General features: G+C 41.0%; 1 protein-coding gene across 4 annotated transcripts in view; it reads left to right on the top strand.

The window, feature by feature from the left end:
• qkia (QKI, KH domain containing, RNA binding a) overlaps positions 1 to 27,299 on the top strand; it is a 78,556-nt gene that overhangs the window by 24,784 nt on the left and 26,473 nt on the right. For all 4 annotated transcript variants that reach the window (XM_023277425.3, XM_055005600.1, XM_023277427.3 and 1 more), the window contains exons 2-4: positions 2,981 to 3,123; positions 14,057 to 14,173; positions 21,321 to 21,464. In XM_023277425.3, the coding sequence (XP_023133193.1) occupies positions 2,981 to 3,123; positions 14,057 to 14,173; positions 21,321 to 21,464 (404 nt within the window). The remainder of the gene's footprint in view (positions 1 to 2,980; positions 3,124 to 14,056; positions 14,174 to 21,320; positions 21,465 to 27,299) is intronic.

Consider the following 27,299-nt stretch of genomic DNA (forward strand, 5'->3'; position numbering starts at 1 on the left):
TTGCTCAGTGCTGTGGTTATAATTTTCTCTCTTTCCTCTGTCTTTGTCTAATCAAACCTTCCACCATGTCCTCCAACTAGTCTCAAGGTCGATTTTTCTTTCTTCCTGCCAGATGTCTGGGTATAAAAACTAAACAGACACATTAAAATCTCCTCCTGTGTCTATTTGTGTGTCTGTTTGTGTGTGGCTGTGCATTTGCGCACACCAACCCCCCCCACAGGTAAATAGACAGTTCTGACAGAAAACACTGTGTCTGTGTGGTTTGCTGAGTCAGGCTGTGGATGACACACTAGCACTGAGCTGAGAGACGGCTGATCCAGTTAGCAGGGGTTACTGCTTTGGAACTGTGGCATTAAATGGTTTTCCCCCATCTAATGCCACAGTTCAAAAAAAGTTTCTCATTTGATGGCCTTCCTTTCTCTTACTCCAGTTGATTGTCTTTCTGTTTTGTCTGTTCTTTCCAAGATAGTGACACCCTGCCACCCCCACCCAAGATAGTGATCCTCACATACACACACGCACTTTCTTACAAAATCAGCCTTTTCTGCCGGGGTGGACAGCTAGACAAACGATTTTGTCGGCAGTGCAAGGCAGGGGGTAATTTTTAGGTGAGCGCAACACTTCAGAAAAGTGTTGCCGCATTGAAATTAGAGGTTGTCAAATGCCGCACGTCTCCATTGATGGCCCAGCGCGGCCCCCTTATGTTAATGTGGCATTTCAGCAAGAGGAAATAGAATTAGGAGGAGGAGGGGTGCTGCTGGTGGTTGTTGGGTTGCATTGTCACATGTGAATACCTCTTTGTTTTCACTTGCTGTCTGAAGGTGACATTTTCTAAAATGCTTTGAACCAAGTATATAGTATACAGTGTATTTGCTTTTACTGTAAGCTTTGCATGTGTGAAGAGGTGATTTTCTAACCTACAGAATACTTATTCTTTACAAATATCATTGATGGATCGTACACACTTTTTTATCCCAGCAATGATGTGTTAGTAGCTCTTTTGTATTTAATAATGTTGACTAGAAGAGACCAATGATGCAAGTAAGATTTACAGTAAATGGTTACATTTTATTTTGCGACGTAATTTTGTTGTGGTTGTTTTTTCAAGAAAGATGAACAACAAGATCTTGCTGTTGAAGGATTTGCATGTGAGAAGTTATAGTAATACATTTATTAATTTTTTAATATATCAGTAGGTCATCCTATTCCAGTTCTGCTAACTTGAGGCTGTTTTTTTAACAGACAAAACACACATTTGTTTCTAATTAACTGTTTTCCAGTATACCACATACTCCCTGTGTTAAGCTGTCTTGGTCTCCTCCCTGTATAATGTGTCACTTTCAAGCCCCTCCATTCAAAGACAAAGCCAAGATGTGGCCTGGCTGCTGTATCACTTTGGACTGATGTAATCTTTTCTCTGGGCTAGATACCATAATGATGAATTCATCTTTGGAAGGATTGGGAGTATCCGTGGAACAGAGTGGTGAGGTCATATGGTTTGGGAAGGAGTCGCTATATACTGACTCTCCTGGCTTGTTTGTACAGTTCAAATGTCTTCTGCAGGTGTTGTCCACACAGCTGCACTCAGATGTTTTTCCTGTGTGCTTGTCAACCTCTGTGGGCTCATAAGTGACACAATAATTCAGTTTGTCATCGGAGGCATCCAAAGAAGACACTTTATTAGTAGCAGGAACCATTTCCACAGCTGAATCCATGAGTTCAAGAATATTTTATCTTAAGTAATTTGTCTGTTGTACAATTGTAACATACAACAAAGAAGCACGCTACAAAACTACAGTACAACCTTGTTATGCAAGTATGACCCATCTTGCAATTTTGTGTAAGTGCAAGGTACGGATTTGGAGGTCAGGCATACTTTACTAAGGACATCTATAGTTGAGTGTCAGGTTCCCCAGTTACAGTTTATTATAGAGCTCCCCATTGCCAGAAAATCACATGGGACACACACACTTATACCATTGCTCAACGCCTCACCAGCCCTACCTTTTTGGCCCAGCCGTTTCTTACTCAGACCCATGAACTTGTCTTAATAGATGTCTTTTTTGGATGTCGTTTCTCTGGCCCTTTTTAGTTTAGTGATGCTATGACTGTACAGTGATGGAGACGTGGGAAGCAAAAGTGTGACCCTACAGTGTCCTCTAATAATGGGTGTTACAACTGCAGCCGTCGATCCTGATTTAATTGTGACATACTCATATGTATGGACACATAGGTTTGGTAGCATGAATGAATGCTTTTTCTCAACCCACGCAGCAAAGCATTTCTCTGGTGTGTGAAAAAATGAGACCTATACATGCAGTAAAGAAATGGGGTGCGCGTGAATTAGAGGTTAGTATGTGTGTATGAAAGAGTTTGAGCAGAAATCTCTGTTGGCAGCATGTGTGTGAGAGAGGTCCATTAGTTTTATCTGACAGAGGGATCAGATCTGAAGGCGGCATATACCTAAGCCTGAGCAATTCTGTGCGTCTGGTCTCATGCTCAGCCGCTTGCACAGGCTGCTCAGTTAGAAAACAGCCACTGGGGAGGGAGAAAGGAAAGACAGTGGCCTTAACCCGTAAATAATGCAGCGTTTAACTTTTGTCTCTGGCATATAAAACACAAGCACACACACAAACACAGATTCACTGCTTTTAGTCAGAACAGTTTGTTTTGAAAAATAACTATTTCCTGTAGGTATTCAGAAGCATCCATGCTCATACATTCATACACTTACAAGCTGTTGGGAATCTCAAAAAGCAAAATTACAAAATTGTTTATCTATAAAAAATAACAATACTCAAGGCAATTAACAAATTTAAGTTGTGTTTTTCTGTATTTTTTTCCCAAAGATTTACAAGCTGCACTGAGCCTTTGCCCATAAGTCAAAATCAATATGACATTCCTCTAATAAAAAAGAAATCTTGCTGCCCTCTTGCTATATAGTTGCTAACCACAGTTTACACATTTTTGTGTGTTTCAGAGATCAACAGAGTGCGTAAAGACATGTACAGTGACACAGTGAATGGCCTTGTGGACAGACACCCGCTGGAGCTGCCTGAACCTATTGGACCCATCGTTCACCTGCAGGAAAAACTGTTTGTGCCTGTCAAAGAGTACCCAGATGTAAGTAGCAGACATCTCTCACTATGGTTGTTTTGTCACATTGCCAGTAGTATTGATGCATTTGCCTCAATTGTTTAAGGAGTAATATTTAAACTTGTACCAGGAAAAAAATTAATTGCTGTCTAACATCATAATAAGTAATTGTAAGCTTCCTAACATCAGTTGTGTAGTATAGTTGTGCTGTGTGCATGAGGTTCTTCAGCTTGAGGATTGTAAGGAAAATATTTTTTTTCTACAAATTGTTCATATTTACAGATAAATGAGCAGTGCATACATACAAACTTACATCCATATGCAGAGACCCAGCTACACTCTCAGTTGGTGCTTTTGCCTTCGGCCGTATGTATTTGATGTGTCATTTAAATGACAGCTGCTGATAGTTCAGCAATCTGTCAGCACTAAGGAGATAACTCATCTGTGTTTTACATAGTTGCTCAATCCTTAGTTCTTTCCTCATGTACTCCACGAGTTTTGACATTTGTGGTTTTGTAAGCACACAACTCCTGGCTGTTTGGTTATTTTATTAAGCAATAGTTGTTGGGCTCTTAACATGTGCACCGTTGTTAATGTCCTACTGTTAAAGCTATATCAAACAGCAGTCTAATTTGGCCTTGGTCTCAGGAGTACACAGCATGCTGGGGTGTTTATGGGCCAACTCTGCTGTAGATTAGTTCTCAGAGGGAAAGTAGGAGGGGGATTGAAAGGAGCAACATCATGAAAAGTAAACTGCAACTTCATAAATAATCAGTTTAAGGAGATGGAAATCTATTGGACTTGCCACTCGCTTTGGTTACAGCAGTGGTGTGGATGACTTTTCTCAGATGACATACACATTTAAATGCACACACAGATAGCTGGGAAAGAATAGTACATGTTGAAGGTATCACTGTGGTTATAGAAATGAGGAGGAAGGTGAACACACAGACGAGGTAAAACCCTTGCGCCTTGTAATGTGTGTGTCAGGCTTTGACTGCAGTCGATCAACCACATTCCTGGCCTCATGGTAATCTTTGGGGCATATGTGAATGATTGTGTCTCGTCTTGAGGAACTACGTTGCTCTCCGTAATCCCAGCAGCTTGCAGTGAGGAAATGAATGGAGGGAAGTGACGAAGGATAACAGGCACCGTAGAGCAGGGCAAGGCCCAGTCAGGTGTGGATTGTATTTTCCCCCTGACAGCATTGATAAAGGGCACCAGAGACTGGCTGGGATCAGCTTAGCTCCTGCTGACCCTCAGACCAGACCCAAGCTAAATTAACCAACCACATCTTCTCTTTCATCTTTAGTCACTGTCCCCCAATTATGTAATGTAGTAATAATGTGTCTGTACTTACGTCTACCATTGTGTGCTTTTTATGTTACTGAAAAACATTTTTGTAGAAATATCAAGAATTCTTGTGAATGGCATAGTGTATCATAGCAAAATTTTGTTAAACCTGTGCATTAGTACATTTTAACATCATAAACATACTGTATCTTTAGGACACTATACATTAGTAGAATCATTAAAAGGTACCTGTGATTCTTAAACATCTTTAGAAAGTGTGCATGTGATAAGACTGACTCTGACAGGTTTGTTGTTCAGTTCATGAACATGCAGTTGACTTAAGGGACACCTCTGATACTGTGGTCGTCTTACTGAAATTCTTTTCTATGCAGAACATGCTATTTAAAGATATACGGCGGGCTTTTCATTACTGCTGAAGTCACTGTATTATGTGTGTGTGTCTTCTGCGTGTGTGTGTGCATGTGTGTGTCTTGTGCAATCCCTGTAAATGGACATATGAGATTTTTAGAAGAGTGAGGAAGGTCTGAAAATGTGTGGAACAATGGGTACCACCTGTGCCTATAGAGACACTAAAGGAATGCCTCTTTCGTTCACACAAACACACACAAACTGTTAAAAGTGTGGCATCCTCAGATGACCCCCATGTTCCCTTTGCTCGCTGTGCTATGCTGCTTTGCACAGTGCAGGGCTGTAACTCTGTATTGTGTTTACGAGCTGTCAGGAAGGCTACTAAATTAATTAGGCTTCCCCCTGGTGGCCAAGATGACTCACTGATGACCTTAGTAGATACAAATGAACACACACACTAACATGTACATAAAGATGTACAAGCACGGACGAGTACAGAAACACAATGACACAAAAATGCCATATATTTCAAGTTGGAAATTTTTTTCACACTTTCTTTGGTACACACATTGTCCTGGAGCCTGGATGCACTACATTAAGCCTGCAGGGAAAGAAGGAAATTCCAGATAGCTTTGTTATATTTAGATGTGATGATAGGGACCTGGGGAAATCAGCACAAGGTCTCAATGAAATAAAATGCTTTAGGCCAACTTTTCCCGTTGTCAGAAATGGTACCTGTTGGGAACAGTGTTTGTGTGAAAAAACTGGTGTACTAAAACCTGTTTGTGGAGGTGCCAACATCCATCTTTTTCATTATTTGAACAGTAGACACTGGCAGATAAAAATGTTGCTGTGTGTTCAGCAATCTTCTTTACAGAACTGATCTCGCTGCACACAATTGTCGAAAGACACCTAGCTTGTTTTTTTTTTGGGGGGGGGTAGAACTAATTTGTATTGACTAATACAGGAAAAGGGAGAGAGGAAAGAAATCACGAAGGAGCGGAAAAAGATGGCACTTCCTATACCCATCTGTCCACTGCTGAAGGAGAGGAAACTGTAATGAAGATTATTAGACTGGGGAATATTATCCCCCCTCACATTTCCGTCTGATTTGCCAGATTCCTCTCATTGAAAATGCATGTGTGTATGTCTTGCTGATGCAATTCTAGGTTCTCTCTAGAAAGCAGGGAATGATGGTACAAGTCTCTTGTTTTGTGTTCTTGGCATCAACCCACCAACGGTGGAAGATATGTCATTGTTTTTTGTTTTTTTTTTTTAGTTATTTTTTTGGCCTTTTGTTGGCTTTATTACACAGGTTAGTCGAGAGGCAGACAGGAAAGTAGGGAGAAGAATGGGGGGAAGACCTGCAGCAAAGGGAGCTGGAATCGAACCCAGGCTGCTGCATTGGGGATTATAGCCCGTTTATGGGTCACCTGTTGAGCTGCCTGGATGCCAAGGATATGTCATTGTTGTACTATTCCTTTATCTTTTAAACACTTGCCATTTACATGTCTTCCTCTCATTTTTTTTTTTTTTTTTTACTTTGATTTAAAAACTGGATTCCCACTTTTCCTCACCATATCCTTAGGCTAGGGTCATGTTCACTCAGTGGGGTTTTCTCTGTCAGATCACCTACGTGTCCCCTGCTCAAGTTTTACCAGTAGATAATTAGATTGTCCTGGTGCCTGGATGCAGGGCAGCATGTCAGTTCTACCAAAATAACTTGCCTTGCCAGCATGCTTCTACTCTAATTCCCTTAAGTGTGTCCCTCTTCTGTCCTGTGTGTACTTGCCTGTGTGTCCCACATCTGTCTGCGCACGTGTTTATGTGTGTGCCTGTGTCTCTATCATTCTGTCTGCCTGTGTGTCTGTCTACCCACCCCCTCACTGTTCTTCAAAGTCAGCCATTTCCTGATGTCGTCAGCGATGCAGAACACTGCAAAGCGTCACCGTGGTGACTGCATCTTGACTGACAGCTGAGTCGCAGGCTATCTGATAACTTCAACCTTCAATTAAATGCTATCTGTGGCTCCCCTTCTCTGCTATGCACATGCACACACACACATTGATAGGCAGCTGACTGACAGCTCAGCATGTCATTCTGGTTGACCTTCAGGCATCCGATAGGATGTGTGACATGTCTTTTAAGCATGTCTCTGTCTCCACTTTATTCCCTGTGTATTTGTATATGCCAACTGCTAAATGCCCAGGTGGATTGTGGGCAGTGTCACTTGGTGGCAAGAAATGCTTCATGCTGAAAACATGCACACATGGAAGCCACCTCTGTTGTGCTGACTCTTTGAAATGGGACCCTCAGTTAGATGTAAGCTGCTGAGCAGCTGGTAAACAGGACTGTCCGAACTTCTCACTAGCTTGAAAACATCCAAAATGAGGGCATGAGCGCTAATATAGGATAGGACAGTGAAAATAACAGTGCAGATAAAGTTCTGCTCTTGGTGTTTCTGTTGCATTTGTGTTTGTCTGGTGTTCAGGGAGTTGTCATGGCACTTTGGGTTGTTTACCTCAGTAATGGGATCCTTTTAAATCCCCAACCATCACCCACCCTCACCCTCATTTTCCCCTATTGCGCTCCAACCCTCTTAACTAACGAACCTCAAAGGAACAGATGTTTGATCCCCCTGCAAGTCTACATTTTTTTTTAGATAAATTACTTATCTGCCTTAAAAACGGAAAGGAGTGAAGTATCAATATTTCCTTTTTGCACTTAATTTTTGGAGAGGTCGTAATTTTTTTCTTGTCTCAACAATGGTAAGCTTTTTAAATAAAACACATCTACATACACTTTTTTTTGAGAAATAAACAAATAATGGAAACATCAAATGTCTCAATTTGCACATATATAGGATAAAATATATGAATAACTGTGGTAATGCTAATATAATAAACAGATATTAAATATTGTCATAATTGATTGAAAAAACAATTCAGGTTAGGGAAAAAAACTTAGAATTAATATTTCTGTCCATACAATGAATCAGAAACATTTTATTACAAAATGCAACTCTGCATTCCCTAGAAGGATAAAAGTGTGTGCATGTGTACATGTGTGCTTGCTCTGTTTGGTTTTACAGTACGATAGCAAACTTTGCTTCATTGCATCATGATGATTCACCTTCACTGCAAGGCAGAGAGATTTGAGAATACCAAAAAAAAAAAGAGACTCTAGTGGTTTGAACAGACAGAATGTCCTGGCCCTCTCTGTTTCACTGCGGTAAAATTGCCTGGCCAAACCAGCCACTTCCCTGCACAGGGAAAGTCATTAAGCTTGTTCCCATGAGGGTGTCATCACTTATCATGCCAGCTCCTGATATCCTTCTGACCCCCTTAAGTCATTACCAGTCCTGGAAATGTACCGCCCCACACCTTACCTCACCTCACTGATAGAGCAGCAGAGCGGAGGATTTTGATAGCTGTGGCTAGCAAGCCATGCATCATGACAATAATTTGATAAACGGACTGTTTTCTAGTTAGCTGTTTGATAAGGAGGTAATTACAATGTTCATTTAAACATAAAGAGCTCTAGTTATTGTCAGTTAACATGGCAGAGGGTAACTGTGAAAGCTGGTTGATGTATGTCCGTAATGCACTCATGCCAAATTGCATCTCACCTCATTTATTTGTATACTGTAAGTGAATGGTGCCTTGTGCTGCCTTGACCTGTCTATCTGTGTATTGTTAAGCTAAGAGGCACAGAGCCGAACAATGAGAATGAAGGACAAAGGACGCAGGTTGACGACACAAGAATCAAAGATTGCATTGGAGATGTACTGCAAGGTTTTATCTGTAGTATCTGCATGCCCATACTGCATCCCACTGATACATGATTGTTGATGCCAATACCAACATCGATGCTATCATATCAAACATGATGCACAGATGATGCACACATCCAATGTAGTGGTTTGACAGCTGTGTCAATATTGACCTTTTTGCAAACAGACACTTTCATCAAGGAATCTAAAAGTTATTGCAAGTAGTTCAGCAACAAGGACACTGCTGAGGGGACTAATATCACAGCATAAACCACTGAAGCTGTGACATCCAGAATTCAGAGATAATTGTAAATGCCAAAACACTGGATCTTAGCATCGTCAACACTGCCAAAAGCTGTAGTACTTTGGAGGAAGTTAGGATGGTGGACAACAAAGTGGTGCTGGTGTGACATGGATAACAGTGGTGGCTATTCTGGTGATGAAGGTGTAACTGTGTTGGTGAGATGTGATTGAGCTTTAGATTGCTTTAGATCAGCCATTGCTTCCCTGCCTTCAATGGATAACAGGTTTGTAGATAAGTTAGCATGGCATGGCTAACACTATTCCACAACTTTCTCAGTTTTGCCAAAGGGCAGCCTTGACTTATCACGATCAACATTCAAATGAATGCTGAAGGAGAGATTGAATGTTAACTTTTTTCTCCATGCACTCTTCCAAGGGTTAACAAACTTTGCTCTGTGCCTCTTTTGCTTACATCTTCAAAACTCCTAGAAGACATCAATCTTTACGCCTTCCATCTCTCCATCCTTACTCTGTATTTTCACCTTGCCTGCAACCCCAAAATAAACCCAAACAGAATTATCAAAGGAGCCATGGATTAGGCACTAAATGCTGGATGTGCTGAATAGAGAGCTTTGAAGTCTATTGGGCTTTGAGGCGAAAATGTCACCACTGGAACCTAGCTCTAATTTTCACTCCTTCATCACTGTGGCGTCATGTCCCCCGTCCCTCGTGTAGATCAAGTATGCAAGCTGCTGTAGGTTAATACACCTGTCTTCTCCTTTTTCCTGTGTGGAAAATGTATGTGTGCAGTTAGGATCAGGCCACAACATGAAAGTAAATACAATAGATTAATTGCATGATGAAACATTTCCACCTAAAACTGAATGAGTGATTAAAGGCAGACTGCCAGCTGGTAGCTAGGGAGGCTGTGTGTAGTCAAAGAAAAACATTGATTTGGGCTGTGAGAGACCCATGCACTACAGGGGGATGACGGATAAGCAGAAGAGGAAAGGCAAGATCCTGTGTATTAAGACAAAGAGGAAAAGGAAGCCTGCTCCGTTCCCTGAAGCTATGAATGGATACAGAGAGGAGGAGGTGTGGAAAGAGAAGTGATGGATTTTAGCAACTAAGAGTGGTGTTAAAGTCTGTGCCCTCTGTGAAGTGTCCACAAACTACAACTTGAGTGAAATGAGATGGAATGTATCTAAGGTATGAGGAAAGTGGGAGACTTTGCTGTAATAAATGGTTAAAGAGGATGTTAGGACATCACTGATACTTTCTAACATTAAGGTAACATTATGGTTAGAATGAAGTAGGTGAGAAGCTGGAGAGAGATTGAGAGCAAGAGTGAGATGATTGAATGAGAAGAGTGAGTGCGTGGTGTAACCAGATTCCGCCTTGCCTTGATACATTGCACTGAACGAACTATTCCTCATTTCCATAAGCCCAGCAAGGCTTGCTAATAAGTGATTGGTATTCTCCTCCTGGCCTGGCCCCGCTCTTCGATAAGCCTTCCGTGCACACAGCCAGCGCCCTCAGCATGATCTCATTTCCTGTCTCCCCACCACCACAAACAAACACGTCAAAAGGCACAATTGTTCTGCTTCTGTGAGTATTGTTGGTAGAACTGCTGTTGTTTCTCAGTTGTTCACACAAAAACAAACTAGTATGCCCGTGCACGTAAACCCATGCGGCAGTCAGCTCTGGGTGCTGAGGGTGTCTGCAAGAGTTCGCTCCATACATTGTATTTCACGCACACACACACACACACATCCTCACAAACACACAGTGGCAGAGACATAGATGCTCACAACATAACCCGCCTGTGGAGTAGCGATAACTGAGGCTAAACAAAGGCTCTTTAATGTCAGTGTAAACCCTTGTCCTGAAGGGGGCTTTGTGTGTATGTAAGTGTGTGTGTCTGTTTGTCTGTCTTTCTCTGTTTGCACATGAACTGTGTTTGTATATAGACTGTATGCGTTTGTATTTATGTCTTTGTTAGGAAAACTGAGAGAACTCGGATAAAATGAGCCTGAAACAGAACTGAAGAAAAGAAGTCAGAGTGCGTTGACTCTTATTTCCTTTGCTTGTAAATAAGCAAAGGAAATAAGAGAGGAATTTATCTCTTGATAATAATCAACATAATTTTATTTAATTGTTCAAAGCCCGGTAAATTTTGATGAATTTTGATGTCACTGGTGTCTGCTCCAAAGGCTCCTATAGCGTGCAAAACTTTGGAAATCTAGCCAACAGCCATGGTGGTTTCCAGACATTAGATTTTTTTAAGACCTCAGTCTGAGGAACCAATGCAGTTGATCTAACTGCTGGAATACAAAAGATGAAAACTAGCTTTTTTTAGTTGGTGTGTAGGAGGCTAGATAGTTTAGCTAGAGCAAGTGAAGAGCGGATAGTGTATTTGGCAGTAAGGACATGGTATCCATCCTACTCCTCTGGCTGTACTGAGTGGAGTTCCTGGCAGACTCTGTGGCCCTGTACCCTTCTGATAACTCACCCGCTTGGCTGTCCGTTGTCTCTGCATTCCAGTGGCTTAAAATGGAGGTCGCCTTTTCTAACAGCATATCAGCATCCATGAGAAGAATGTCAAACCCCCAGTGCAGAGCAGAAAACCAGGGAGCACACTAGTTAAATCATTGAGCTTTATTCCATTACTGACATAATTAGGGTTTTATTTTTCACAGTAGAGTTGCACTTCAAATTGTAAGGTTTAATTATAATGAGACAGTGTTATTTCCTGGTACATCTCCAGTCAGTGGTGAAGTGATTGAAAAAGAAACATAGTCATTTAATGTGCACATTAAAATTTTCATTTAGTAATGTTCTTGACCGACCGCTTGCCCTGACAAACCTTATTTTCTGTGCCATGATATTGTGCACGTGTCTGCCATGTGTTTAAGCCCTGAGCCATAACGCTCACACACTTTAACCCTGAACGGCCTCTCAAATGGAGTTGTGTAGTTAGTTCATCCACATGCATTGCTGTGGCAAGGTTAGCCCTTCTTGCTTATAATAGCTTTCTAAGTGCTAGAAAAACAAGATGTTTGTCACTTCTCCCCTCTGTGCGTGGTATCGTCTTTGTACCCTTTTCTCTCTTCATTCCTTTCTGCTTTCCTCCATCTGGCCATGGCTCACTGTCAGGTGCAGTTGTCATCAACATATTCATGTCTACAGTGAACACCTCCTACAGTCAGAAGTAGAGTTGTATTATTAACCGTGAGAGCAGGACAGAGAATAAGATGTTCAATGCTCCATCTGCAGCTTTTCATTTTGTTTTTTAGCTAGCCTCTATCGCCGCTATCAGATATACTTTTTCCCATTCTCTTTTCTGTTTGATACTTGAAGCTTGCTGTCTAATTCATCTACTATACGTATTTAATATATTCATGGTGCGAAAGTCTGGTGGGATGTAGAGTGATGGAAGATTTTGTATCTTGTTAGGCCAACGAAAATGGTCACATGTCATAGCTTCACAGGAATCTACATATAAATATAAATTATTTTAACCTTGTGTGTATTCATTTTGTGTGCCAGACAACAGCAACTATTTTTCAAATATTACACTGCACTTGCTAACTGAGTAGGTTGTATAACAACACCCTGGACATTGTCACTGTAGATTCATTTTAATAGGTTAGAAGCAGAGTGTGTGTTTTTTACCACAGCATCACCATAATGCCCAGAGCTTGGGGTTCACCCTCGTCTGCAGCAGCGACTATGATGCAGACAGACAGCTCTCTCTTCCATGCTTCTCGAGGCTATGCATGTGTGTGTTTGTGTACGAGTCAGAAGCAGGCCACCATTCTTTGTTGGTGGCTGACCTCAGAGGACAGGTGTTCTTACATCCTTTAGTTAGTACATACACCCACGAATGTAGCCCTTGCACCAGTTTCCTTGATTAGAGTTAACCAGACAGTTGCCTTGTGACAGAGAAACACACGCTTAAAGCTTGTCTACCCACATGCTATGAACATCCGTAGGGACTTGAGCATCTCTCCAGCCGCAGGGTGTGTCTTTCCTGTCAGAGGTAGGCTAGGGATGCAGGCAAGCCCACTTACAGGGACAGGAAAAACAACAGCCTTGTGTTTTTGATTGTCCTCAGCGGTGTTTGTTTACATTGTTTAGGGGAGATTTGCCAACATCGCGTTAAATTTGTAATCCCTCTGTAATTAAATGTGACTTTTCTGATGGTCTTTTGGATTTTGCAGAGGCATTGTTGCGGTGAAGTGCATAAACAGATGTGACTGCGCTTAAGAATTTAATGCAGCTACGTCACAGCCCGTTGTAACGGCCCAAGAGATGATTAGTTGTGGTTGTGATTGTAAAGAAAGGCTTTGCGCTATGCCAATGAGCATTTGAATAGTCCAGGTTTGAGTAAAAAGATCCCATTTTGATTTTGTTTGAGATACTCTACCCATCATGCTCTCTGGCAGCCGCTGCACGCACTGCAGAAACATTGGTGGTTTGTGTACGTCTTTATGGGTCACAGCGCTCCTCCTTTCCTTCTGTTTTGTATGTTGACTGAAAATTGCGCTGAATTATTTGAACACATTTTTTTCCTTTATTCTGTTGGAAACCCGTTTCATGTGAAGAGGATTGCGTTGGTAAATACATTTCCTTTTGGTACAAAGCTCCAAAGCCACTCACCAGTGAAAGAGGTCTTGATGAGAAAATTGTGTCAATCACACTACCTCACCTCACACCTCATCTTCCCCCTCGAGACTCTCAAAACCCCTCCACCCCATTTTCCTGTTAATTCTTTTCCACCATCCTGCCCAGACTAATTCTCGGTAGTTAATATTCAATTTCTTCAGAGACAATTTTGACATCTAGGGCGTTTGATAAAGCAGGTGCAGGCCAACCCCCATGTGGTCTGGATTACGTTGTGACTGTGGCGAGAAAAAAAACAAAAAACACCCCATGTAGCTATTTAAGTGAAGTGTTAAATAAGTGAAAAAAGATATTGAGGACCTATCAAAGCTGGTGGGTGTCACCTTTTCTTTGTCCTAGAAAAGCAGAAAGTGAGATGTGCTTTTGGTGTGGTCACAGCAGAGGCCTGATATCCAACACAGTTGATGTCATGCTCTTTAGAAGCTCATGCGAAGTGAAATGTGCATGTGAGAGAATATTTTTGCACTGTTTATCAAGTGTGTCTCCATTGTGCTCTGATTTTATTGTGACATCCTGATGTAATGTAAATGTTTCAATCTTGTGCATATTGTATTCATGCATAGATTAATAAGTTTGTTTCTCTCTCTGTATCTGCAGTATAACTTTGTGGGGAGAATCCTTGGCCCCCGGGGACTCACAGCCAAACAGTTGGAGGCAGAGACGGGATGCAAAATCATGGTGCGGGGCAAGAGCTCTATGAGAGACAAGAAGAAGGTACGCTCATCAGTGTTGCATTTTTCCCTGTGTGTTTTTTGTATCGTTAACTGTTACATTGAGATTTCACTCATTCAAGTAAAACAAAAATGTCTAAATCATCTGTATCTGCTTTTATTTTCCAAAACTACTGTACACTTAAGCTCACTTCTTTCTTTCTCCACAATGATTCATCATTGTCTTAACATGTCACATAAAATTGTGAAATTTGCTGGGCTAGTGGTCATACAAAAACTTAACACTAGCTCTTTAAGAACATGAGGCAGACGCACGCTCAGTAGATGCCTGGTGGCTGCATTCTGACATCTGATAATGCTGTTTGCAAAACGCTGCGCAGTGGAAAGTATAGAAGGCAGTAGTAAAGCAGACGGCCAAGGCCATGGGCAGCCGCTATTTCTGGACCCGCTGAGCTGAGGTTGGAGACATAAAAGGCTAATGTTTTGCACCTTTATCTTGAAATTGAAGGGGAGAACTTACTCAAAAACTTTTTTGCATTATTTCACCTGCAAATTAGACTCTTAAAGATAACATTTTTAGAATGCACTATGGTTTGACCTTCACCAGCCACATGACCACATTTGAAACTTTAGACTGTCTGTGACAAAATGATGTTGACGAAATCAGACCATGTTGGGTAATTCCGTTGCACTGCTGTCAGGTCAACCTGTGGCCGGGTATCGTTGTGTGGTTTTTGAGTTTTGACAGACCATATTCAGCTGTGGCAAATGACTGAAGAATTAAAATCCAAATTTTTACATTTATTACAACATTACCTTATGGGCATTCCCCACTGGGAGGGTTCAAGTGTGTCAGATTAGATTTAGTGATCTACTTTGAAGTTACTGTGAGGAGAAACTGAGTGATATAGTGTGATAAAGTGTGATATATTAAACATCTGTGCATATTTTGCCCAAGGGCCTTAGACCCTCCTGCAATTGCTGCTTTTACCAATTTTTCAGTTTATTTATTTTTTCTGTCACTGAGTGACAACTTTTGGAGATTAATCTTTTTTTTTAATCTCCCTTTTCTTTTTGTTTGCACCCCTTAGTTGCTCAGACTTGCCAGACAGTGGTGCTATATTACAGTGCATTTACATAATTTACTGTATTTCTTTGTTTTTTGATTTGGCAGTCACCTGTAGCCAAACAGAAAAAATACACATAGACTTACACAGATTTTCAGCTGAGTCATAATCTTAGAAACTCCAATATGCTGCAGGGCCAACTTGTTCGTCCCTCTCTCTTTTTTTATGGTTCCTACATTCGTATTTTAATTTCTAGCTCTTCTTCTCATTTCCCTTGGAGTGTGTTCATTATTGCAAAACAAGATGAAGACACTCTGATACGGTTCTTTCTTTGGAATTAGATCCAGAAGTAGTTAAATGGGAGTGAGTACGATCATGCATGTACAAACCCACGCACACACTTTAGAAGTTCGTCTTAGCTCATTACATGAATCTATGATTACCTTCTTAATCTCTCACTATCTTAAAACTAAATGACGTGTGCTGGTTTGTTTTTCTGTGTGGTGCTGCGACGGGACTTGTGAAAGGCCCTGCGCAATTACTATGCTAACTAAAGCCCAATATAGTTAAACATTTACACAAAAATACAGACAAGCAGGATAATTTCTTTATGCTGTGTTTTGATATCTGATGAAGTGAGGGAATAATCCAGTATTCAGAGTGTTTCTTTGATAATCCTGGTTTTTGCTCCTTCCGTGGTCATGTATACATAGAAGGTAGGAAGTTAATGGCGGGGATTTTAAAGGTGGAATTTTTTTCTTTTCACACATCCGGATCATTACATTGCCATTTTTTGGAAATGGCCTCCGTTGAAATTACATTTCTTTCCTAATGCTCTTTCTTCCCTTTAGTTTAGTATGATGATGTAGATATTTACAGTAAGGTTGAGTTAAGCTGGGGAAAGCAGCGAATGCTGTGCCAATTTTTACATCCATAAATCACAACAATCACTATGAGGTTTACTCTCTGGACCCCGAAAGCTTTTGGATGGCCTGAGCGTGTCATAGCCACAAACAAAGCCACGGTAATAGCCTCCAGTCTCTGCATCCTCAACCTCAGTATTTTCAGCTTGATGCCCCGTGGCAGCAAAGGATGCCACGGCAGCAGCTTAGCCAGTGTGTTTATTCAGGATCCATTAGTGGCAGCATTTTTATGCTCTCAATAATTCAGCTGGTTACTCCCTCTTGGGCCGCACTGCCTGCCGGGGAGCCGGCTCACTGGAGCTACGCTGTGGGAGAGAGTCGAGGACAGACTGAGAGATAAAATGAAGAACAATGGTGAGGGAAGAAAAGCAGATCAAGTCGAACATAAGGAGGGAAGAAGCAGGTGAAGAGAAAAATATAGGATACCCTTGTAGAAGAAACCAAATGCTTTTATAATTAAGGATATCCAAATTACTTCTTTCTCTCTCAATCTGTGTTGGATTGTTTCAGTCCTAAGCATCTATTGATGCCAGAGTTGAATTTATTTAGCTCTATTTGTTTTTTCCTACATCTTGTACTGAAGAACCTTGCATGAAGTTGCTTTGCATTACAGATTTACCTTGATTCCCTTGTTTCCTATAATTTTCCATGTGCAAATTGTTTTGACTGCTGTCATTTAATTATTCCCACAAGTGCTGTTTTAGTCTGTTGTCACTGAAAAATGTCCTGATATAGTGTTCCTTTTCATATTAGTCTCAGCTTGATGCTTGTCATGAACAGAAAATGTTTTTCCTAAAGACTGCTGTAGTTGCTTGTAAAAGATCGGGTATATTTTCACTTTATCAAAAATAAAATAACAGTGATTATGTGACCTAAAATGATGTAAAGTCTTTGTAATCATGTCATAGGAAGTGTAGTTGTTTAAATACTAACAAACTGATGTTCAAATGATGAGATAGGTGGACAGGAAATCGCAGAAAACATATTTATTATTTATTTATTGATATAGTTGCTCACAATATTAAAATGGTGGAATCACTAAACCTGTCTTTGCATGTATGTGGGTGAAACCTGAAATTCAGCTGACATAGGTGGATTTAGTGGAGACCAATGCAGGACTCACCTGTCTGTAGACTGCACTTTATACTTGGATCAAACAAGACTAAAATGTTTGAGAGGTTGACTAAGTTTAAGCATATACTTGTAATTTCTCTAGTTTTGCCCGTTCGGTATCCTTTTTTTCTGACACATTTGTTGAGATCACACACTAACTTCCATAAATATTGTCCTGATGGTCTAAAAGAACTCAAGAAGTCGTATTCCAGTTAAACTTTAATCTCACGTATCAGCTTTGGTCTCTTGGTTTTTCACTCCTACACTCACGCTTAATGCAAAACAACATAGCGAACAACTGCAATTAAATTACAGATACGTTATATCGACCGTTGCATAGGTAGAATAGGTATTTCCTATCCCTTTTGCAAAAGCAATTCCCTAATTCTATTTTGGCTCCCGCACAGTGAGATTAGGGTTAGGTCTATAGACAGCTATTTTATTTAGAGCCACACTTAATGCAATTTCAGACTTGCACTTTTGAGAAATGCTCTCTGTCAAATGAATTGATTGTCCTGATACATAATAGCTAAAACTGTGGCATCAGCAATGGTCACTGGCAGAACAGAATATGCCTCCGGTTCGAGCCACCAATTTCTGCCAGCCAATAGACAGTGTCACAGCACGTCTCCCGTATTTTATTGCTTAAGAACTAATGTGTGACATTGGCTTTCAGTATGCTGTATTTGATTAGACCGTTGGCACTGCAACAAGCTCTCTTATTTTGTTCAAATTTTATGCTGACTTTTTTATTCCTAATCTCTTGTCCCAGTGCAACTGGAGCGCTTGTTTCTTCTTTATTAAGACTCCAGAGTCCAGGTATAACAATGTTCAAGTATTAGTTTTGGTGCAGTGAATTATATAATGCTGGTAAAAGGCTGCTGTATCTTTTATCCACACAGCTTGCATTTTATTTTGTTTTGCAGTTTGTGAAAAGAAATCTGACCGAATCAACAGAGCTTACGAGAGTCATCAAGCATAAAGTTGAGCTTTATTTACATGTCAGCAGCATAACCTTCAGTGAATGTTTTGGTATTTAACTTGTTTCATTTTAGATCGTAAGTCAAAGTCAGTTTAGTTTATTTATATTTAACATTTAATGCCGGTTTTCTCTGTCAGTGCTGATCCACCTGCTTCTACAGCCCCATTTGCCCCTTCTTGTCCTTCCATGTCCCTGCAGCTCTCTACTGCACCTGTTTGGTCTGCTGGCATGGAGCCTCACTTGCGTTGACCTTACTTGGGAACCGAAGGGACAGAGTTCAAGAGGCATAGTTGAAACAGTGTGGATAGTTTTGTTTATGACTGTTAAAGTGCAATATTGCCAGGACAAAATTATAGCACCACATAGTCAAAAATCCAGACGAGGCAGCAGTGTGTTATATTAAGTAGGACTGACCTCCAGCCACTGAACCAAGGATTGTAAGCTTTGTGTCTGCAGTTGTGCACCCTGTTACGTGTCCTTGAGCAATGAAACAAATCCTCTCCAGGTTCAGGGGTGTACTGACTCTACAGTGTGAACACAATCCGATCAAAGAAATACTGAAAACCTCAACTGATTGTTGACTTTTTTATTCATTTGTTTATTTATTTAATATTCTTACTATAAGCCCAAAAAGGCAATGTGACAGTGAAAAATGCAGTGGTGTATTTCTGTAACCTTTTTTTCCCCATGTAATGCCAGTCATGCTGTGAGAATTGAGTCCTTAAAGTTTATTGGGCTCTAGCAAGGGAGTGTGAAATACAGCAGGCAAACAGGTGCTGTGCAAATGATGGAAGTCATGCAACCTTTCTGACGAGCAGTCTTTCCCTCTGATCCTATTCTTAGATGTTTCAAGACGCAGTGTCCGTGCTATTTATTCAGGCTACATGTTTTGCCAAAACCCATTACCCCTGGTATGTGGTTATTGCCATGGCATTTGATGTTGGCCTGCATGGACATTGTCTTCAAAGGCCTTCCCAGTATTCCTGAGGACTCTCGCCTTACCTCCCCTCTCTTTTCTCACCCTCCCAACCTCCCTCCCCCTCCAGCCTTCCTACTGTTTGTCATGCTGTCACTTTCTCTCCGAGGGCACACAGTGACCTTGTTCACAGGCAGTCATGCTGGTGTATGGGGTGTGTGCGCATAGATGCGTGTCGGTGTGTGCATGCGTATGTGCACTTTTTCCAGATCTGTTTGCGTACAGTGCTTAACAAATCTGAATATGCGCTGTCGTACACGCACTACACTCACACATGCACACAGGCACATGATTGACTAATCCTTTTGGAATCACCTTAAGCAACAATCTGTCAATATATGTACATTTGCGTATCTACCATGTGCTTTGACGCTCTGCCCTGCGTGCAGAGGCAGCGTTTGTGGCCCGTCTGTCTTGTCCCCTCCAGAAAATGCTGAGTCACCCACCAATCCCCATGTGCCCAAATAGGCCATAAGCAAACAGCAATGGTGAAAGAATGACCTGACTGCTGAAACTAAGCCCCACCAACCACGTGTGGAAAAGGGGAAAACGAGAGTAGAATATTGAACTTTCTTCCGTCTGTGTGTGTGTGTGTGTGTGTGTGTGAGAGAGAGTCTGTGTGTTGTAAAGAGCAATGCCATGGCAACAGTTCTCTGTGGAGTAGAAAGCAGGTGGGTGGCACTCAGCTCAAGCTTTAAGCTTTGTGTGTGTGTGTCTGTACGTGCTCCCTCTCACTTTGTGGTGCTCGCTGAGTGTATTGAAATCATGTCAGGTGGACCTCCTGCAGCGCACCGCAATGCATTGTTAGCAATTAGACACCCTCACAGTAGCTCAAAACTCAGAAATGAGCAGTGATCTGAAGTTGAGGTGTTTTGTATGGGCGAGAGTAAATGACACTGTATTCATCAACAATCTGTGCAAAGCTGCTCCAATATCAGGTCAAATCAGGAGGGGATGCAGTTAACCACATAAGACTCTGATCTGCTTTGTAAAAAGAAATCACAATTTTGAAATATTTTTGAATGGAAGTCATTTTCATGGTCCTGCATTGTCTTCAATGAATTAAACACTAACATTTGAACATTATAGTCCTGTTTTGATGTTTTAACGTGGTGTCACACATCAGAGAATCTGAGGTTGTGCCTTTTTCAGACAACCTAAACCTCAACTCCTCACCTCAAGGGGAAGTAGTCAGCTTTCAAACCGCTGGCTTTCATGGTTGTACAGTGACATGCGATACAACCTCAAAAGCTTTTTAGGGCGCTCTCAGTGTCTGCTCACTGCATTTACTGTCAGCGGGGCAACAAGAAGAGAGACAAAAGTAGCTATTCTAAATTGAGGAGCGCGTTTTTAAAAATATATTCCAAATGTAAGGCTATTCTGTGTTTGTCTCTACATATCCCATTTTTACCTTTTCACACATGCGTTAACTGTGACTTCTTGTGGAGGCAATTGAAAACATAAAGCGTTTTCATACCTCAGCCTTCCCGGTTTTCCTTAAACGGCTTCCTATTAAACTGTGTTGAGACGCTACCGAGCAGTGATGGTTGGTTTTGAATGCAATCCATTTTGCCTTTAAGGTATTGCTAGTACTATAGTTTGGGAACCTGTGAGTGCTTTGGTGCTGCCTTTTATAAGAAGAAAAACCCCCTCAGAGAGAGCTATTGCTGCCCAGACAGTATTGTCTGCAGAAGCATGTCAGAGACAGAGGCTCTTGTGCACCTTCACACATAGTCCCACAGCACTTTGAACTGTATTCATGTGTCATAATTCCATTCCTACTAGTGAAGCTGGTATGGTTTAAAAATCTGGATCCATCTCTCTCTGATCCCTGCATCCATCCATCTTTCACTGATATTAATTGCTGCAGGGCTAACTGTCATCTTTGCCTCTGTGAAGCGGGAGATCTATTAAAGAAGGGTGTCCTTTCAAAGTTAAAGCTAAACAGCTGACTAAAGCGCCAATCCTGTCATCCTGCTTCACTTCACGGGTCCCCATCGTCCTCTGTGTATGCCTGCCTCTCGCCTCCGTTTTCTCTGATATGCCGTGTTACTGCACCGGTGCTCAAACACAGCCACACTGTCACATTCACTCACCTTCTCTCTTGCTCTTCCTATTTTTCTGTCCAGGAGGAGCAGAACAGAGGGAAGCCAAACTGGGAGCACCTAAATGAAGACCTTCATGTCCTTATCACAGTGGAAGACACACAGGCCAGAGCTGAGATCAAGATGAGAAGAGCGGTGGAGGAGGTCAAGAAGCTCCTTGTACCCGCTGTGAGTACACACTATACACAACCTTATATATACACATTATGCATACAATAGTGGCAACTTATGGCTTGATAAGATATTTAATGTTCTCCATCATTTAAATTTCCCAGTAAGATTAAGGGCATGGTTTGGGTCAGATTTAGTAGTGCTATGAGGGACCTGTCCATGCTCAACCATCTTAGTCAAAACACCCGGATGATGGGGCTCCATATGGCGTACCACCACTACCCCACTGTTAGCATCCTGTTTACTTCCATATATAGACCAGGGGAACAGGTTGGCTCTACCTCCAGTGGAGTGGAAAGACATAGCTAGCTGTACACACCTCCTGTGACTGCCACATTTCATCTCCGCTTCCCCTCTGCCAAGACTTCCTCATGCACTGTGCCACTAGTAATGGGTGCTGGTAGTTTTTGGCACACAGAGTGTATTTTTGCTTTTAACTGCGGTGAACAGGTGGGCAGGGCAGCTGACGGCCCAAGTTTGCCACCAGGTGGCAATGCAGAGGGCTTGGTGGTCTCCGGAAATAGGGCCAGCCAGTGCCAGGCATTCAAGGTTAAACAAGGTATGCAGCATCACTTGAAATGTAACCCTGTTAAGCTGCTTTCCTTCAGGCACGTCCTGTTCATGCAAAATTATTCCTACACATGTGCTTCAGATTTAGATTTTTTTCACAGTGGGAGAAACAAATGCAACAAGGATGATGTTTGGCCCAGATATAACTGTATTACAATTTATGAGCTTGTGTTTTCTTAGTAACAGAATCATGTTGCCTTCAGCAACCACTGGGAGACTGACACCCCATGAAAGGCGACCGCCTTAAACTATAAATAAACCCTCAAAGAATTGAGGATGGCAGTACGACTTAAGAGCGAAATTGTGGAATGATAGCAAATCTATATGCACACTATTTAAGAATTGAATCTTAATGGTAATTTCCACCTCTCTATCTCTCCTTTTTTTTTCTGTGCTGCTGCATACTATACAAAGGCAGGGCCAATAGAGATTCCAAATGGACAGAGAGACACTCACATCTAAAAACAGACTTTTAGGTCACAGTTTACTTGGGTTGATGACAATGATGCTTATTCGTAACAAGCAACACAATTTGCTAATAAGGGATATGGAAAAAACATCTGTTGAACAAGCAGAACACAGTTTGCTTGTAAAAATGCAGGGTCTTACAAGGTCATCACAAAGTCTCCTCTCTCTGAGTAGATTTTAAATTTCACATAGCAATTCTAAGGTAAAGGCTCATGGCTTTTTTTTTTGTTCACACTGTAGTATTTGTATGATTAATATTATTGGTTATTGGATTAGTATCTGCCAGGTAATTATCATTCATCATTATAGGCCCTAAAATTCCCCATCAGCGTATCTGTGCATGGAAATGTAGGCTAAATTCATTATGCCTGTATTTAAGACCTTGAACTGCAACTTTTATACTCAAGGCATTTGAACTGCACGGGACGCAGAAGTTGTCATTGTGCGTCTCCCATCTAGTATGATATTTCTACCATGTCTGTCTCGGAGAGGCCTTAGCCAGTTGTGACAGCGTGGAAAGCACTTTAATTCATGTCCAGAAATATATGGGTACTCTCACAAAGTTGCGGGAGAAACCATATGTGGAAGTGACGATGTTCAAAACAGGCCTGCAGAATGAGTCACTTTTAGCACGTGTCGACACATACACAACAAAACCCCTTTTAAGTCAATGATAGCTCTCGGCAGCTAAGACTCATCTGAATGGAGTGCCACAAAAATAGCTTCCTCAAGTACATTAAAGATGGTTTGGTGATTCAGTACCTGAACCACTGAGTGGATTAAAAAGACACTCTTTTATTTCTGAAACACAAGAAAGCAGCTTTTAGCTCTTTTGAGACTCTAATGAAATCTTGCTCATAAGGTTTCACTCTACCTTTAATTCAAATAGGCGTTTTATAGAGCTAATTAATGACCAAGTGCAGTCCACTGAAGGGCATTTTTCCTTCAGGGAAGTTATCTTTGTTGAAATGAACATATTGAAAAGATCCTTCCATTAGATAGACATTGCGTGCTTTGTGTTTTTCTGAGCATATCAAATTTACATATAAATGCTCTGATTCTTTAGGAATAGTATGTTCTGTCTTGTGTTATAATAAATATTGAACACACGTCTCCTTAGTTCATATATTCCAAATGTTCAAGATTATAGCTGCAACGTATATTTTCAGCTAATGATTGCCTTTTATTGTATTTTGTAAAGTGTTTTGTATTGATAAGAGAAATAAAAAGCAAGTTTGAGTCTCTGTTATAGATCTAATCTATCTTGCTTACATGAGGAGTATGACCATCACCACGATGGCCTCTCACTCAGCTATAGTAGGATGAATTGAATTGTTATTTAAAGTGATGATTAGTTTCAGTATGACGAAATAAATGCCTAGTCCTCCTCAGTGTTGGGTTGGTACATTATTTGTCCATGAACCCTTCATACACTGTACTTTTTTCGTGCCATTGCGTGCATCTGCATGCACACGTGTCATGAGTGGATGTGAGACTAGCTGGCTGTAACGCCCTTTATCATGCTAAACTAAATTGGATTAAAGTATGGACGTGCTGAGTACGCACTGTTCTAATGAAGGGCATCTTCTACACATTTGGCAGCGTAAAATTGCCTTTATTACATTGCACAGGAAGCAAAATGAGGTCATGCTTTTTATTCCCTTTCAAGGAAAAGGCTTTGTTTGTCACTGAAGAGGGCCCAGCTGCAGGAATGAAGCAAAGATGGTGGATAGGGCGATAGCCCAAAGTTTGTTTTGTCTGCCAATCTGGTCCTAAATTGAAGGTGAAGGCTTTATAATGATAGTTTTGCCTTTTAAATATTATCACAATTGACTCACTTGGGATTAGAAGCCAGGATGTCTGCGGTAAAAAAAAACGTATACTTAACCAGTTAAGCTGAACTCACATAGTCAGATTTATAGTGTTTATTTATGGGCTGAATATTATTTGTAGAACATTTTTAAGAAGTTTACATTTCATTCATTCATTCAATCATTGTATTAAAAGTTGTAATTTGCTTTGAAGATTTGTTGAAAGGCACTAACTTAACTGTAGTAACTGCATTTTGCAATAGCATTTTGCACTTTTTGACATTTTGCTGAAATTTGCGACAAATTACGTGTAACTTCAAAATTATTCCAAGACATATGAGAGCATGTATGCTGTAAATGCATTTTGTCTGTGTCAGTCAGCCAGCCAAGCAGGCGCTGATTATCGTTCAGCCCTGTCAGTGCTCCTTACACAGGTATTGCTGGAGAGCTGAAGAACAGTGTTGATGGGAAGCGTTATAGGTATACACTTGTTCCTCTTTGCCCCCGGAATCACTCTTTTGCTCCCTAGTCCTGTGAACTCTTCAACTCTACATGAACTAGGAACAGGGAAACATCGGCGAGATGAGAGAGGCACAGGGAATGAGAGAGAGATGGGTAGGAGAGCTTGATTGAGCTACTCTTTCAAGTCTGGATTTACTCCACTGATCCTGCCCTAGTACACGCACCAGCACGCACGCACACACACACACGCACACACACACACACACACACACACACACACACACATATACACACATATACACACATACACACCGACTAAAATGCTCCACTCATCCCTTGAGTCCTTCGTTAAGGCCCTCAAGCGGAGCCAGCAGCAGAGCCCCACTGCACTTTAGGTAACCTCCACTCTGATACTTGCTGAACTGTAGGTGTAAACCTTGAATGGCCCATTCCACTTCCCCTTCCTGTCCCTAGAAGGACTGCAGAGCAGTAATGATTGGCCAGTAGCCTGGCATTGTCCTGTGATTGACAGAAGACCATGGCCAATTGTGGGAGGCAGAAAACCTGACTTGTGTATATGCCAAGGTTATGAACACGATGTTAGTCACAAATGAGAATCAACTCCCAGCTGACTTGCATAAACAGACACCCGCTTAAGTCCAAATCCCTCTGAATTATCTCCATATGTTATTAATGATCTTCTGCTGAGTTGTACTCCCCAAGTCAAACACAGCTTGGGTAGCAAACACAGAAATTCCTCTAATAAGTCTTGGCTGTGCAACTGTATGCATAATGGGTGCCACATATCTACATGAATTTGGATCAAACTGGCCTTTAGCTGTAGAGCAGTTTCTATATAATGCTCATTAAAATGGCAAACGTGACTTCTATATGAGCTAAAACATTTTAGCATTTGTGCTTTTGACAGCACATCTTTTTAATTAGTTTAATGTAGGTATTTTTTGTCTTTGACAAAATAGAGAAAATGCCTGTTGTGATGTTGCTGATCAGGATGTGGCCACAATGTTTCACTAAAAGCCAGGAGTTGTCCTCAAATGATGTAAAACAGATTTGCTTTTTAATTAGCAAAAACATTATTTGTCAAAAGATACTTAAAAAACAAAAAGTGAGGGTATGATGGAGGAAGAACTAGTGTTATCCAGAGAAATAAATTGAATATATGTTGCCGTTCTTTATTTCTTTGAAAATTTTTGAGGCCTGATAAGAACTCGACAAGCTGTCTTCCTACAGTGGTTAAAGGTAGAATCAGCAATTCTAATCCAATATACTTTATGTCAAATTCAGCAAAATATTTGCATGGTCTGCTAGCTTCCATTCTGTGTGTGCTCTGAAAAAAATCTGCCATTTATTCACAGCTCTAGCTCTGTGAATTTGAAGCCAACACAGTGGCTTGGATGGATCCAGCCAACACTATTTCAGTGTGTTCTGTGCACGTTTGTGCTTCTGCACGTTCATGCTCATCAAGCCAAGTAATGTGGTCTCGTCTTCCTTCACTATTCACCAAACTTTCTTGTGTGCTGACATCACAGTGCTGCTGGCAAACAGACTTTAGGTTCATTACCGCCACCTTCCGGGCTGGAGTGTGTGCATCAGTGTTACCGATGTGCCAGAAATTAGGGAGCAGAGAAAGGTGCGATTAAATGTGTTATTTTTTTAACGCATTATTTTTTTTCTGTAATAATCGAAATCAATGCGTTAAAGTGGTTCCACATTTTGATTATCATTCTCCTTGATTACAAATAATCATTATTGGGATCGGCTCTAAAACAAGCACATACTGATCTCTCCAAGGTGTACATATTTTAATGTTCAACCTGTACATCTATTTTATGTGTCTTATTTGTATATGTATGCACACATGTTCATTTAAGTATATGTAATTGATAGGTGTATGCAGTGGGTAGTTTTATGAAACTATTCTTCATGTCATAGTACTACTTCAAGGACTGAAAAGAAAAATATAGGCAGACAATTGGACAAGGCCATCTGCGATCACACAAAGGCCTTGTCCTTGGGTAACCCTGAGTACATTTGCCTGAAGACACAAATGTTAAGAACGTCTTTGTGGCGACAGGAGTTCTTTGATTTTTGTAGAGTGGGCAGTAAAAGCATTTTCGGTTACAGGATTAAACACTTTTGCTTGTTTTTTTTTTTTTAAAGCATTTGTGTGTTAAGTAGTAATTCTAGTGTTAGAGAATTGTTGGGGTGCTGTGTATTTGACCTCTGTATCAATTTCAGTTATGATGTTGCTGATCTCCAAAGTTAAGTCTAAAAATCTGTTGCATTTACAGTAAAAATCCAAAGCAGGCAAAATCCTTAAATGTAAATATGTTACCCTGGAAACAAGCCCCTTCTATAGCATCTCATGCTTTCTGAGAGGCCAAATGTATGGCTCTGTAGTGATAAGTCATCTACCTTCAGAATTTATACTCTTGTGAGAAGTCTGCGGTTTTATTGTTTTATGATTTATTTTTCCCCAGGTATTTTTATTTATTTATTT

This window comes from Amphiprion ocellaris, chromosome 20 (genome assembly GCF_022539595.1).
Source record: "Amphiprion ocellaris isolate individual 3 ecotype Okinawa chromosome 20, ASM2253959v1, whole genome shotgun sequence".
Taxonomy (NCBI): Eukaryota; Metazoa; Chordata; class Actinopteri; family Pomacentridae; genus Amphiprion; species Amphiprion ocellaris.